This window comes from Neovison vison, chromosome 2, assembly GCF_020171115.1.
Source record: "Neovison vison isolate M4711 chromosome 2, ASM_NN_V1, whole genome shotgun sequence".
Taxonomy (NCBI): Eukaryota; Metazoa; Chordata; class Mammalia; order Carnivora; family Mustelidae; genus Neogale; species Neogale vison.
In genome coordinates, this window is record NC_058092.1 from 151754440 (window position 1) to 151766701 (window position 12262).

Below are 12262 nucleotides of genomic sequence, written 5' to 3' on the forward strand. Positions count from 1 at the left end.
GAGAACCAGGCTCCTCTCTGAGCAGGGAGCCCAGTATGGGGCTTGATCCCCGGACCCTGAGATCATGCCCTGAGCTGAAGGCAGACACTTAACTGACTGAGCCACCGAGGAGCCCCAAAGAGCTTTTGAGTGCTAATTTGTTGAAACAGCTACAGGCAAATGAATTTTTTTAAGGGTTATCCGACAAAGTGTTAAGCATGTTACATACAGATAGTTTTATTTATTTGCATTCATTTCTCCTCACTGGTGGATGAAATCAGTGCTGTTCTACTTTCTACTAGTGAGCAAGCTAAAGGGAATGTGTGGGCCGCCACTGTGTGCTCTTTGGCCCTTGAGAATGTCTGAAAATTGGAAAATGGCCTGCCTGGATGAGTTTTAAGAAATGCTAACAGAATTGAAGAAACATTTCTAGATACAAGAAAAATTCTTTACCGACACAGCTGTACTTTGGGGGCATTAGATATGTGTATCTGCCAGTTGTTTGTTTGTGATTGATTGGAAGACTTCTTTTTTTGATTGAAAGATTTTTTTTTTTTTGAAGGTCAAGCAAAGCTTTATTTCCTGATTGAAAGATTTTTAATTGGATCCCTAGAGCATTAGTAGGCACTATAGAGAGCTAAAGCTTGTAATTTAAAAAAAAAAAAAAAACTTGCCTTACAAAAATTATTTTCCACCATTCCTGTTTTGTAGGTGCCATTTTTAATGCTACATGCATGTGTTCATGACTTGCAGGGACAAAAAAACCCCAAAATGTGTATACTTATAATATGATGCTTGCCACCATTTATTTAGCACTTAGTATGTGCTAGTGCTGGGCTAATAAGTCTTTTACACATACTGTCTTATATAATTCTAACAGCCCTTCACAGAAGACACTAAAGGGACATAAAATAATCTGGCCAGGCCAGCCAGTGATGACAGAGCCAAAATTCTTGTCACTGAAGCGTGTGCCCTCTGAATGTTCAGAACACATAGAATTCTGTGCCTTATTTGTGTTCTTGCCTCAGAAGCACACCAGCATAGCTCTCACTGACTGTCGCCCTGTTCACATTGGCTCAGGCCAGCTCCTACCAGCTACAAAATACGCTCAGTGTTGTGAAGAGATAGAAAAGGCAACCACTTTGTATCCTAAGGCCCTCTTTTTCTCCTTCTGCTCCTGCCTCTTTGTGGCACAGTTGGTTTATTTTACTTGTTTGGCTTTTTTTACTTTATTAAATTGTTCTTTGTCTATGATTAGGGCTAAGGATTTTGATTTTGACATAGGCAGGTATATTAAATTTTATCTCAAGATTGTTATTTTCTTTTGTCTATTGTTTTTTGTTTGTGTGTGTGTGTGTGTATAGATTTTAATTTGTTCCCTGATACGCTTCATAGCTTTCTATTACCTAATAGAAAGTGTCCGCATTTGGATAAATGTTTCTCTTAGAGGAAATAAACCTACCAAAAGTGATGGTCATTTGATCTCAATATATTTTCTTATGAGTTCAGTTGAAACATAATACCTAGACTACTTACTAAATTAAAAAAATGGTACCATGTATTTATTGACTGTAGTCATTTAAGAAAAGCTCTGTTAAGCTCTTCAGTCTTTCTCTGAGCAAGTTTGTTTTTTGTTATCACCATAAAGATCAGATACTTATATTTTATTTTTATTGGGATATAATTGACATAATATTTTATTAGTTTTGGATGTACAACATAATGATTTGATGTTTAATCAGTACCGTAAGTTTAGTTACATCCATCACCATCCATAGTTAATTTTTCTTTTTTTTTTGCTTATAATAGAGACTTTTAAGATTTATTCTTCTTAGCAACTTTCAGATATGCAATATGGTATTACTGACTATGGTAACCATGCTGTCTGTACATTACATCTTTAGGACTTAATTTATTTTAAAACCGGAAATTTGTACATTTTGACCACTTTTACGCATTTTGTCTACTCCCTGCTCCCTTCCCACCTGTGGCAATAACCAGTCTGTTCTGTGTCTATGAGCTTCTGTTTGTTCTGTTTTTTAGATTCCACATGTAAGTGATAGCATATGATACTTGTCTTTCTCTATCTCACTTAGCATAATGTCCTCAGAGTACATCCATGTTGCACATGGCAAAATTTCCTTCCTTTTTATGGCTAAATAGTTTTCCATTATATACATACATATGTGTGTTATATATACACATACATATTCTTATTTATTTATTTATTTATTTATTTCTGTATCCATGCATCCACCAGTGGATACTAAGGTTGTTTCCATATCTTGGCTGTTGTAAATAATGCTGCATTGAACATGGGGGTGCTGATACCTTTTTGAATTAATGTTTCCTTTTCTTTGGATAGGTGCCCAGTAGTGGAATTAGTGGGTCATAGTTTTATTTTTAACTTGAATACCTCCATACTGTTACTGTAGTTGCTGTACCAATTTATTTTATATTCCCAGCAATAGTGCACAAGGGTTCCCTTTTTTCCATATCCTTGCTAACACTGGTTTTTGTTGTCTTTTTGATAATAGCCATTCTAACAGGTGTAAGGTGATATTTCATTGTGGTTTTGATTTCATTTCCCTCATGATTAGTGATGTTAGCATCCTGATATGTACCTGTTGACCCCATGTGTGTCTTTGGAAAAATGTCAGATCTTCAGATCTTCTATCCATTTGCTAATCAGATTTTTTTGTTTGTTTGTTTGCTATTGAGTTATAGGCGTTCTCTCTCTATATATTGGATAATTATCAAATTATTAAATACATGATTTGCAGATATTTTCTCCCATTCAGTAGGTTCCTTTTTCATTTTGTTGATGATTTCCTTCACTGTGCAGAAGATTCTTAGTTTGAGGTACCTATAAGGACAAATATGACTTTAATTGCCGGCATTTTCTTGATTAGATGGAAAATATTTTAAATGATTGTCATTAGTGGTACATTATAACTCTTAAGGAGATAGCACAGCTCTTTCTTAACTGTTTCTACCTTTCTCCAGCCTCTTGGAAGGAGGAGTACTAATATGAGTCAAGAATTGTCAACTTCAGAGATCGTGGTTCTCAAAGTGTGGTCCAAAGACCTCGGGGGGCTCCCAAGACCCCTTTCAGGGAAGTTATAAGGGCAAAACTATTTTCATAACAATACTTAGATATTATTTACCTTTTACTATGTTGACATTTTCACTGATGGTACAAAAACAGTGGTAGGTAAAACTGCTGGTACCTTAAGACAAATCAAATCAAATCAGTAGTTTTTTTAATCCTTCGCCACCATGCACTCAGTTTAAAAAAAAAAAAAAAGCTAGTTTTTCATTTGTTCACTTACATTCTAAAAGTTTTTTCTAACTTTTTAAAAACACTTTAGGTCGGAGCTATTGTGGAAGTGAAGAACCTTGATGGTGTATATCAGGAAGCTGTTATCAATAAATTAACAGATGCAAGTTGGTACACTGTAGGTAAGGGAATAAATCTTTTAAAAATGTATTTTCAAAGATCATACATATCAAAATTTCCTTGATTTAGTTCCTCCCCTAACACCATAGGTTATTATTACTGTTAATGTTTTTTGTTTTTGTTTTGCTGTTAATGTTTTTTAAATCTTTCTGGTCTTTAAAATTTTTAATTCATAAATATGTGCATAAAGTATAATTTGAAATTAGTGTATATATTATACAGTTGAATTTGTAGCTTTTTCCACTTGAGTGTATATCTTAGATTTTTTTCTATCTTATTTTAAGTGCACATTTAGGTAGTGTTAAATGTATTCATGTTTTATGAACATGAATTGAACATGAATGAACATGAACATGAATTCTTCAACAGAGAAATTTCTTTTAATTATGATAGTATGTTTCGTAATATTTGACGTACCATAATTTATTTTCTTTTACTGATGATGTTGACAGTTTTCTTGGCATTTCAGTAAATGCTAGATTGAATATCTTGTACATGTACATTATTCTTGTATTTCCCTGGTATATGTATACATTGAGGACCAGGCATGGTGAAGTGAAATGTAGTTTAAAACTTAGGTAGTGAAAACTGCCTTTCTAGGAGGTGGTATTCATTTCCATGGACAGTGTATGAGTGCACTCATTTTCCCAGCCCAAGTAAAAGTTGATGTTAATAATCTGTAAAAATGTTTGCCCATTTGGATACAAAGTAGTATCTCAGTTTTGCTTTAATACTCCCCTCCTGTGTACTAGTGAGATTGAACATTTTTTCATATGTTTATTGACAGGAACATCATTTTATTTGTATTTTCTTCTTCCAGTTACCATCTATTTATTTATTTATTTATATATTTTCATTTGAGAGAGAGATTTATTTGAGAGATTTGTTTATTCATTTGAGAGAGAGAGAGAGAATGACCAGTGGGGAGGAGTGGAAAGGGGAGTGGAGAGACAGGAGGAGAGAGAGTGAGAGAAGGAGAGAGAAGCAGACTCTCTGAGTAGGAAGCCCGATGTGGCGCTCAGTCCCAGGACCCAGAGATTGTGACCTGAGCTGAAGGCAGATGCTTAACCACCTGAGCCACTGACATAGCCCCCATCTCTCTCTCTTTCTCTTTTAAAGACTTACTTTAGAGAGAGAAAGGGCTCACACACGTAAGTTGGGGGAAGGGCAGATGGAGAGAATCTCAAGCAGACTCCCTGCTGAGCACAGAGCTGGAAGTAGGGCTTGATCTTAAGATCCATGAGATCGTGACCTGTACTGAAACCAGGATTTGGAGGCCTAACTGACTGAGCCACCCAGGGTGCCCTTTCACGTTACTATCTTACAGGATCTTCCCAGTCTCTCCCTTGTCCTATTGGCATGGTTACATTTTCTTATTTTTAGGAGATGAGATCTTTGTATATTCTGAATATTAAACCTCTGGCTACCTTAGTTGCAAATACTTTTCTCCTACTTACTTTTATTTCTGCTATCAGTTTTCATATTGTCAGTTTTTCCTATGGTCACCTTTTGCTTTGTAGTTTTAGTTTTGAATCTTGTTTAAAAGGGCTTCCTTTCATCAGTGTTGTAAATTTATTATCCAGTGTACTCTTCAGTTTCTAGTTTTATTTTTGTTTTGCAAAGAGCTGTTTATTTTACCTACAGTTTATTTATTTAATTGTTTATTTGGACATTCTGAAATATCATATCCCCCCCATCAATAGCCAGCTATCCTGGTATTATTTATTGAATAGGAGTAATTCTTATTCTTTAATGACCTCATAGGTGAGAGTAAACACCTAGTTAAAATGTCTTTGATGTTGTCAAAATTTGATGGACCTTTGAAATAGTGTAGATGAGTTTTGTTTATATTTTTGTGGGATGAGAAAAAACCTGGTGAAGAGGGGAGAAATTTTAATTTGAGACAGGAAAATTCGATTTTATGTAGGTGACCAGACTGTGAGCATGTTCTATGTAGTAAGCCTAGATCGTAATTATGTGCAGTATTCAGTCTCATAAATCTGATATTATTATCATTGAATATTTTAGTTACAACATTAAAAAATTGTGCTAAAAGTTATTTATCCAGTGTCACATAGTTTCACTTAAGATATAAGAACCTAATTTTGTTACTTAGGTAAACATTGCCATTTCTAAAAATCGAAGCCTGGTAACTTTAGAATAGAGGTATTTTTTCCCATGATTTGTGAGGAATGTAAGTATATGCTAAAATTACAATATAAAATAAATTTACAATATTAAATAAACTTACAGTAAATTTGTTGGGACATTTTAGTACTTTAAATATGTAATTTTCAATGGGGAGTGAATTTGTCACCCAGGTAGCACTTGGCAGTGTCTGTGGACACTTTCGGTTGTCAGAAATGAGGAGCCACTAGTGGCATCTAGTGGCCAGAGGCCAGGGAAGCTGCTAAATATCCTACAGTGTTCAGAATAGCTAGCCCTCGTGATAAAGAATTATCCGCCCTGAAATGTTTGTAGTGCTCAGGTTTAGAAACCCTGCTTTAAATAGTAAAAGCAGAGTAGTTTTTTAGGTGCAGTCTGAATATATAAATTTGTATTCCTTTTTTTTTTTTTTCAGTGAATCTGTCAGTATTACCAGCTGGAAAACTTGCCTTTCTTTGACTACTTTGAGAAGGGTTAATTAACATTTAGATTGTTTTTTCCTAAAATGCTAACTTTTTTTTCCCCCTTAATGCTTTCTGGGTTAGGGAAGATGTTTTCATTTCAGGTATATTATTTCGTTATCACTAGAAATTGGAAAACATACTCTGTATTTGAAGTTATCAGAAAATAAAACGTGGACTAATTTTCAGATGTACTCTTCTGAAACAATAGTTCTATTTGCACTCAAAATTAAATGATAATTTATATCATCTTTGTTAATCTTTGAAAAATCCTTCAGTATTTTCTAATTTTATCTCCTCTCATAGTTTTTGATGATGGAGATGAGAAGACACTGAGACGATCTTCACTGTGCCTGAAGGGAGAGAGGCATTTTGCTGAAAGTGAAGTAAGTAATCGTTTAATGAATGATTGTGTCTTCATATTTTGTATTTGGGGAGCATATTTTTCTTTGTCAACTCAAGCTACTTACTTGTTAGTCAGGAAAATTCATTAATACCATTATCATGTGATCTGTGAGTCTGTTTAAGGCCTTGTGTTTGAGTACCAGGTGATATATTCCGTCCCCCAGCCCCCCGCCAAGAATATTTTAGCATTTGTCCACAATGAAAATTCAATGATCTTGCTTAACTATTATTTTTAGGCAACTTTTATGTATACTCTAATTTTAAATAATTATAGAAAAGAGGTGTCCATTTATAATCCACTTGAACCCCCTCATTAAAGGATCTATAGATACTAAAGTCATCGTAACTGCTGCTGCTGCTGCTCGCTGATGTCATTACAGCCCCTCCTCAGAGATGCCTTGTCTGACTGCCCTTTCTATACTAGTCCCTGCCACCCTTTCAGTCCTTTCAGATTGGTCGAAGTTTCTTCAGAGCTTGTGTCACTCTCTGACATCAGGATATGTGTATGTGCTTAGTTATTTGTTTATTGTCTGCCTTCCTCCCTAGAAGGTGTCACAAGGGCAGGGATTTTATAGGTCTTCCTCCCCACTCATTCCCGGTTCCTTGAACAGTGCCTGGAATGGAGCAGGCACTGAATAAATGGTAGTCCGATGAATAAATGAAGTGCTTATGTTTGACATGGACTTTGCTTACTGCTTTACCTACATCATCATATTCATAACACTGTGAAGTAGATAGCATCATTATCTTTAATTTACTGATGGTGAGACTGATGGTCAGAGCTGGTTCTCAAACCAGTATTTTCTAGTACCAAAGCCATGCTCTAGAATTGAAAGGTGTTAAGTTACTAAGAATGGAGGGAGGGTTCACAAAGTTTTGTAAATCAGTAGTTTGCAATCCAGAATTTTGAAAATGGACATATTGTTAAAGTGTTATATTCTGTAGTCCAGCTTATAAATATTAATGCACAGCATGGCCAAACCATGATTACTTTTCTTCTTGTCACTATTTAGAACAGTGTTTCTTTGGGGACATTTTTATATTATTTATTTGACTATTAAACTTTATTTTATGTTTTCTTGTTTTGAAAATATTTTCCTTTCCCTTAAATAATTGAATTCCTATTCCAGTTGAGAATTTGGGACAGGTTCTGTGTATTGTGATTCTGGACTATTTTTTTCAGTCTCATATTGTAAGATTTCTTTCTACTTATTTTTTCTTTTCCTATTTTTTTTTTATTTTTAAGTTTTTATTTATTTAAGTAATCCCTATACCCAGTGTGGGGCTCAAACTCACAACCCGATATCAAGAGTCACATGCTCTTCGGACTGAGCCAGCCAGGTGCCCCATTTCCCTGAACTTCTGTCTTACAAGACTACTTGGTATTTTCAGATTATGATTCATATTCTTTTCTTGGTTTCTGCTGAGTACTGCTCTTAATGTTCCTCCATGATGTCTTTCGTGAGCTTTCTAAGCAGATTTGATCCCTTTATCCTTTGATCCTTTGGCATTTCTCTTATTCTTATTTGATGGTCTTTTTTTATTACTATTCTTATTTTCCCCGTAAGATTTTAAGCTGTTTTGCGGGGCAATAGCCCTATTTTTGTCATTTTGATAGGCTCTTCTTCCCCCCCCCCCAATGTTTTCTGTATAGAAGCCTTCAGTAGATATTTTTTAATTAATTGTGAAGCTTTAAATATAGGAATTATATACAACTTTAAAATTGGCAGTGAATTTGGCTTTTTGTACTGATAAAGTAACAATTCTTTATAAGTTTATGTAATTTTTTAAATGTTTTATTTATTTAATCTCTACACCCAGAGTGGGTTCAAACTCACAACCGTGAGAGCAAGAGTCATAATACTTTTCTGACTAAGCTAGCCAGCCACCCCTATTCCTAGAAATAATTTCATTTCTCTTAGAACATGTGTACAGTTATAGTAGGTCAGTGAATAAATATGGGGGCTTAAAGACTTGATTTTTCATGTTTAGTGAAGGCATGTGCCTTATTTTTTTAATCCAGAGAAATATCTAAAATACTTTGTTGTCGTCCACCCCCACCCCCCCGCCCCAGGAGAATCATATAGTTAACAGGGCAGTTGTAGTGTAAAGGCTGAAGCAGTATGAACAAGTAGCTCAGTGTGTCCTTCTCACCTTCAAGGTGGACACTTTTGCTGTGTGTGTCTATATGTGTTAGACTTTATGTTTTGCTAGACGGTACTTAAAATATGGGTGTATTGTATCCCATTCTCATAAGCCAGGTGCATGCTATGTTAGGTAGTGGAGACACAAGGGTAAGCCAAGTAGACATGGAATTTATCCTTGAGTAACTTATCATCTGTTGGAGGAGAAAAAGCATTAATCAAACAACCATGTATTCTAAGATTTTGTATGTACTGGGTTCTGTGGTAGCATGGCCAGGAGTGTATTTAATTTGCCATCTATGTATTCCTTATCTTTATTTGATATTTTTGATATTTTCAAAAAACATTTTTAATTTGTTGAAAAATTACTCAGAGCATTGTTATTATCAGTAATAACTTTGATCTTGAGCAGAAAGCCACATCAGACTGGCAGTGTTTGGGATCACTAATTCCATTAAGAAACTACATACTTAAAGACTTAAATTTAAGATTTCCATGTAAGAGAATCACAGCCATACTTCAGTCAATTCTGGTGCTAACAGTACGGATTCTAGCCCTAACCGGCTTTGTGAGGGTGTTGACACTGCCTGGGGGTTGGGGCATTTCTGCAGAGCTTGTTACTCAGAAGTAGTTTCATCAGCTGGTATTCGCTGTACGTTTACTACTTCCTATGTGCAGTTGATACTCCAAAGAAAGGTTAGTTAAATCTCATCTCCGTATTTCCTATAGCCCATTTAGGAAACACGGCCATAGGCATGACTCCCCTAGGCCTATGGAATTTTCTTTTAGCTTTAATATAGCTAGGAGTGTCTGATTTTTGCTCTTTAGGTTTTAATGAGACAAATTTTACCCTTCCCTCAGTCTTTTCTCTCACTTGAAGTAAAGGTACTCCTACTTTCCTGGACATGATTTGAGGCTAGGGACAGAGATAAGGCTTCTTACTCCTCTAATTCTTCATTACATAGGGAAAGTAATCAGAAATCCTGGATATTTTCTTTCCAGTAACTGGTGACTTACCAGATGTTTAAAATAGAAATCCTAGTACTTGATAGAAGTCTCCGCTTTCACAAGAGCAACCTTAATATTAAGGGGAGCGAGGTGGGGCATTTAATCCTTATGTCCGCTTGACAGAGGTGAATCCAGATTAATTTATTTTCTCTGTTTAGCAAATATTGTACTTTGAAATTTGGGGGAGGAAGCATAATTAGGAGTTAATAACAAGTGGCTTCTTCTTCTTCTTCTTCTTTTTTTTTTTTAAATTTTATTTATTTGAGGGGTGCCTGGTTGGCTCAGTCGGTTGAGCGTCTGCCTTCGGCTTGGGTCATGATCTTCAGGGTCCTGAGATCAAGCCCCACATCGGGCTGCCTGGTCACTGGGGAGTCTGCTTCTCCCTCTGACCCTCCCCCTTCTCATGCTCTGTCTCTTACTCTCACTTTCTCTGAAATAAATAAAATCTAAAAAATAATTGTATTTATTTGAAAGAGAGCGGAGTGAGAGACAGCAGGAGCTGTGGGAGGGGGGGTGAGAGGCAGAGAGGGAGAGGGACAAATAGATTCCCTGCTGAGCAGGGAGCTCAATGCAGGGCTTAATTCCAGAACCCCAGGGTCCTGATCCTGCACCGAAGGCAGATGCTTAACTGACTGAGCCAACCAGCCACCCCTGACAAGTGACTTCTAGAGAGGTTTTATTTTGTATATTACTGTATTTAGACCAACTTTTGCCTCCAGATTTATTTTATTTATTTATTTTAAAAAATTTATTTATTAGAGAGATTGAGGGAACAGAGGGCAAGGGAAAGAATCCTCAAGTAGACTCCCCTACAGAGTGTGGAGCTGGACATGGGGTTCTATCCAAGGACCCTGAGGACCTGAGCTGAAATTAGGGGTCAGATGCTTAACTGACTGAGCTACTTAGGCACCCCTCCAGATGTTTTTTAAATGCCTGACTTAAGCTGAATTTGCAAGATTAGATTTTATGTCCTATGAAAGTTAATAGTTTCTGTCTTCTGAAGGAATTGATCTTTTGTTTGACGGGTAGTGCCTTTTCCCTATTTTAGTATCCTTTGTTGTTGGATTCATAGATCTATGTACCTCAGGTACATTTACATATATTCTAATAAGTTGTGCAATCTATCAAGTTATGCAAGATTATTAATATGGTTCCCCTTTCACATTTTATTCATCTTGTTTCAACAAAATTATCTGTTTTAAAAATAAAAGTTAAAAATTTCCTTTTAAATATTTACAGTTTATATTTAGATAGTCTGATTTTTTTTAATCTAAAATAATATATACCCTTTCATATAACACCCCAGTTTGTAACTTTGAGAAGTTTTTTTAAAAATTAAAAAAAGTTTTTTATTTTTTTGAGGAGTCTTTATCCTGAGTAGTTTCTCACCCTCACTTCCGTCCTGACAGTTTTTGTGGGGTCTTTAGTTCCCTGGTATTCATGAAATTATCTGTAATAGCAGAGGTTCTATTGGAGAGGTGAAGGGAATAGCAAATGTATGGAAGATCTTAAAAATGCAGAAAAAGCAGCACTATCAAAATTAATATTTGGAGAATGCAGTTAGTTGGGATAGCGTCTTCAGATTGAGACCTTAACTTTTTAGTTACATAAACTTTTTTAGGAAATAATGGCAAGAAAAATCCAAGAAGTATCTAATATTGAGAAGTGAAGGGAATCATTCCAAGATTCCTTTTTTCTTCATTCTGCTTGTTATTAACCAACAACCAGTTCCTCACCTGGAAATCTTTATTTTAGGATGGGGTGAGGGACAAATGGTTTGACATGAACTGTCAGTTGACAATAGGAAATGTTTACTTGCTGATCATTATCTTCATACCAAGCACCGTATTGGATGCTGCAGACTAAAAAGGAAGGGAAAATTAAATGTAGAGAAGTCAATATTTACATATTCTTTAAAAAAGGTGTATTACAGAAAATGTTTGCAAAGTAATAATATATCCTATCTAAAGCTTTTTTTCAAACAGTTGATGCTTTTTTGGGGGATAATTTTTGTTACCTATTAAGAATTCTATATTATGGATTATGATTCCCTTTGAGCAAAGAGAAATTTGATTTGCAATTGGCCCCAATTCAGATTCTGTGTCCTTACGTATAGATTTCTTCTCTCTCCAGTATATTTCTACTGAGCTGTATTTTATTTTGTATTTTAATCATTCTTAGAAATCTGTCAGCCTTCAAAAAGATAATGAAACCATGAAGAAAGAACAACTTAATTTTTTCACTCCCCCCTCTCACCCCCGCGCCCTGCCCCCCCGTAATGGGTTCATTCATCTTTATTCTAATATCTTTGAAATGACAGTTGTCTATCTTTAGGAAAGTTGTATTTTAGTCTTCCTTGGGGGCAGTTTTTAATCTTCAAATCTAAGCATATTCTTAAACTGATTTGGTTTAAAAAGGAAAGAGAACTTGCTACGTCATAACTTTGATGGGTTTATGTTCTTACCCACAGACATTAGACCAGCTCCCACTCACCAACCCTGAACATTTTGGCACTCCTGTCATAGGGAAGAAAACAAATAGAGGAAGAAGATCTAATCATATGTAAGTCCATTTTCATAACTGTTAGTTGAACCTGAATTCATTTCTCCTTCTAGTATTGTTTTAAGAGTTACTAATTT

At 35.5% G+C, this 12262-nt stretch overlaps 1 protein-coding gene across 5 annotated transcripts in view; it reads left to right on the forward strand.

Annotated features, from left to right (window-relative positions):
- ARID4B (AT-rich interaction domain 4B) overlaps window positions 1-12262 on the forward strand; it is a 142539-nt gene that overhangs the window by 58821 nt on the left and 71456 nt on the right. For all 5 annotated transcript variants that reach the window (XR_006383268.1, XM_044239333.1, XM_044239335.1 and 2 more), the window contains exons 5-7: window positions 3351-3441; window positions 6373-6452; window positions 12094-12185. Coding sequence is in view for 4 of the 5 variants with exons in the window: in XM_044239333.1 (XP_044095268.1) it covers window positions 3351-3441; window positions 6373-6452; window positions 12094-12185 (263 nt within the window). In the remaining variant the exon portion in view is untranslated. The remainder of the gene's footprint in view (window positions 1-3350; window positions 3442-6372; window positions 6453-12093; window positions 12186-12262) is intronic.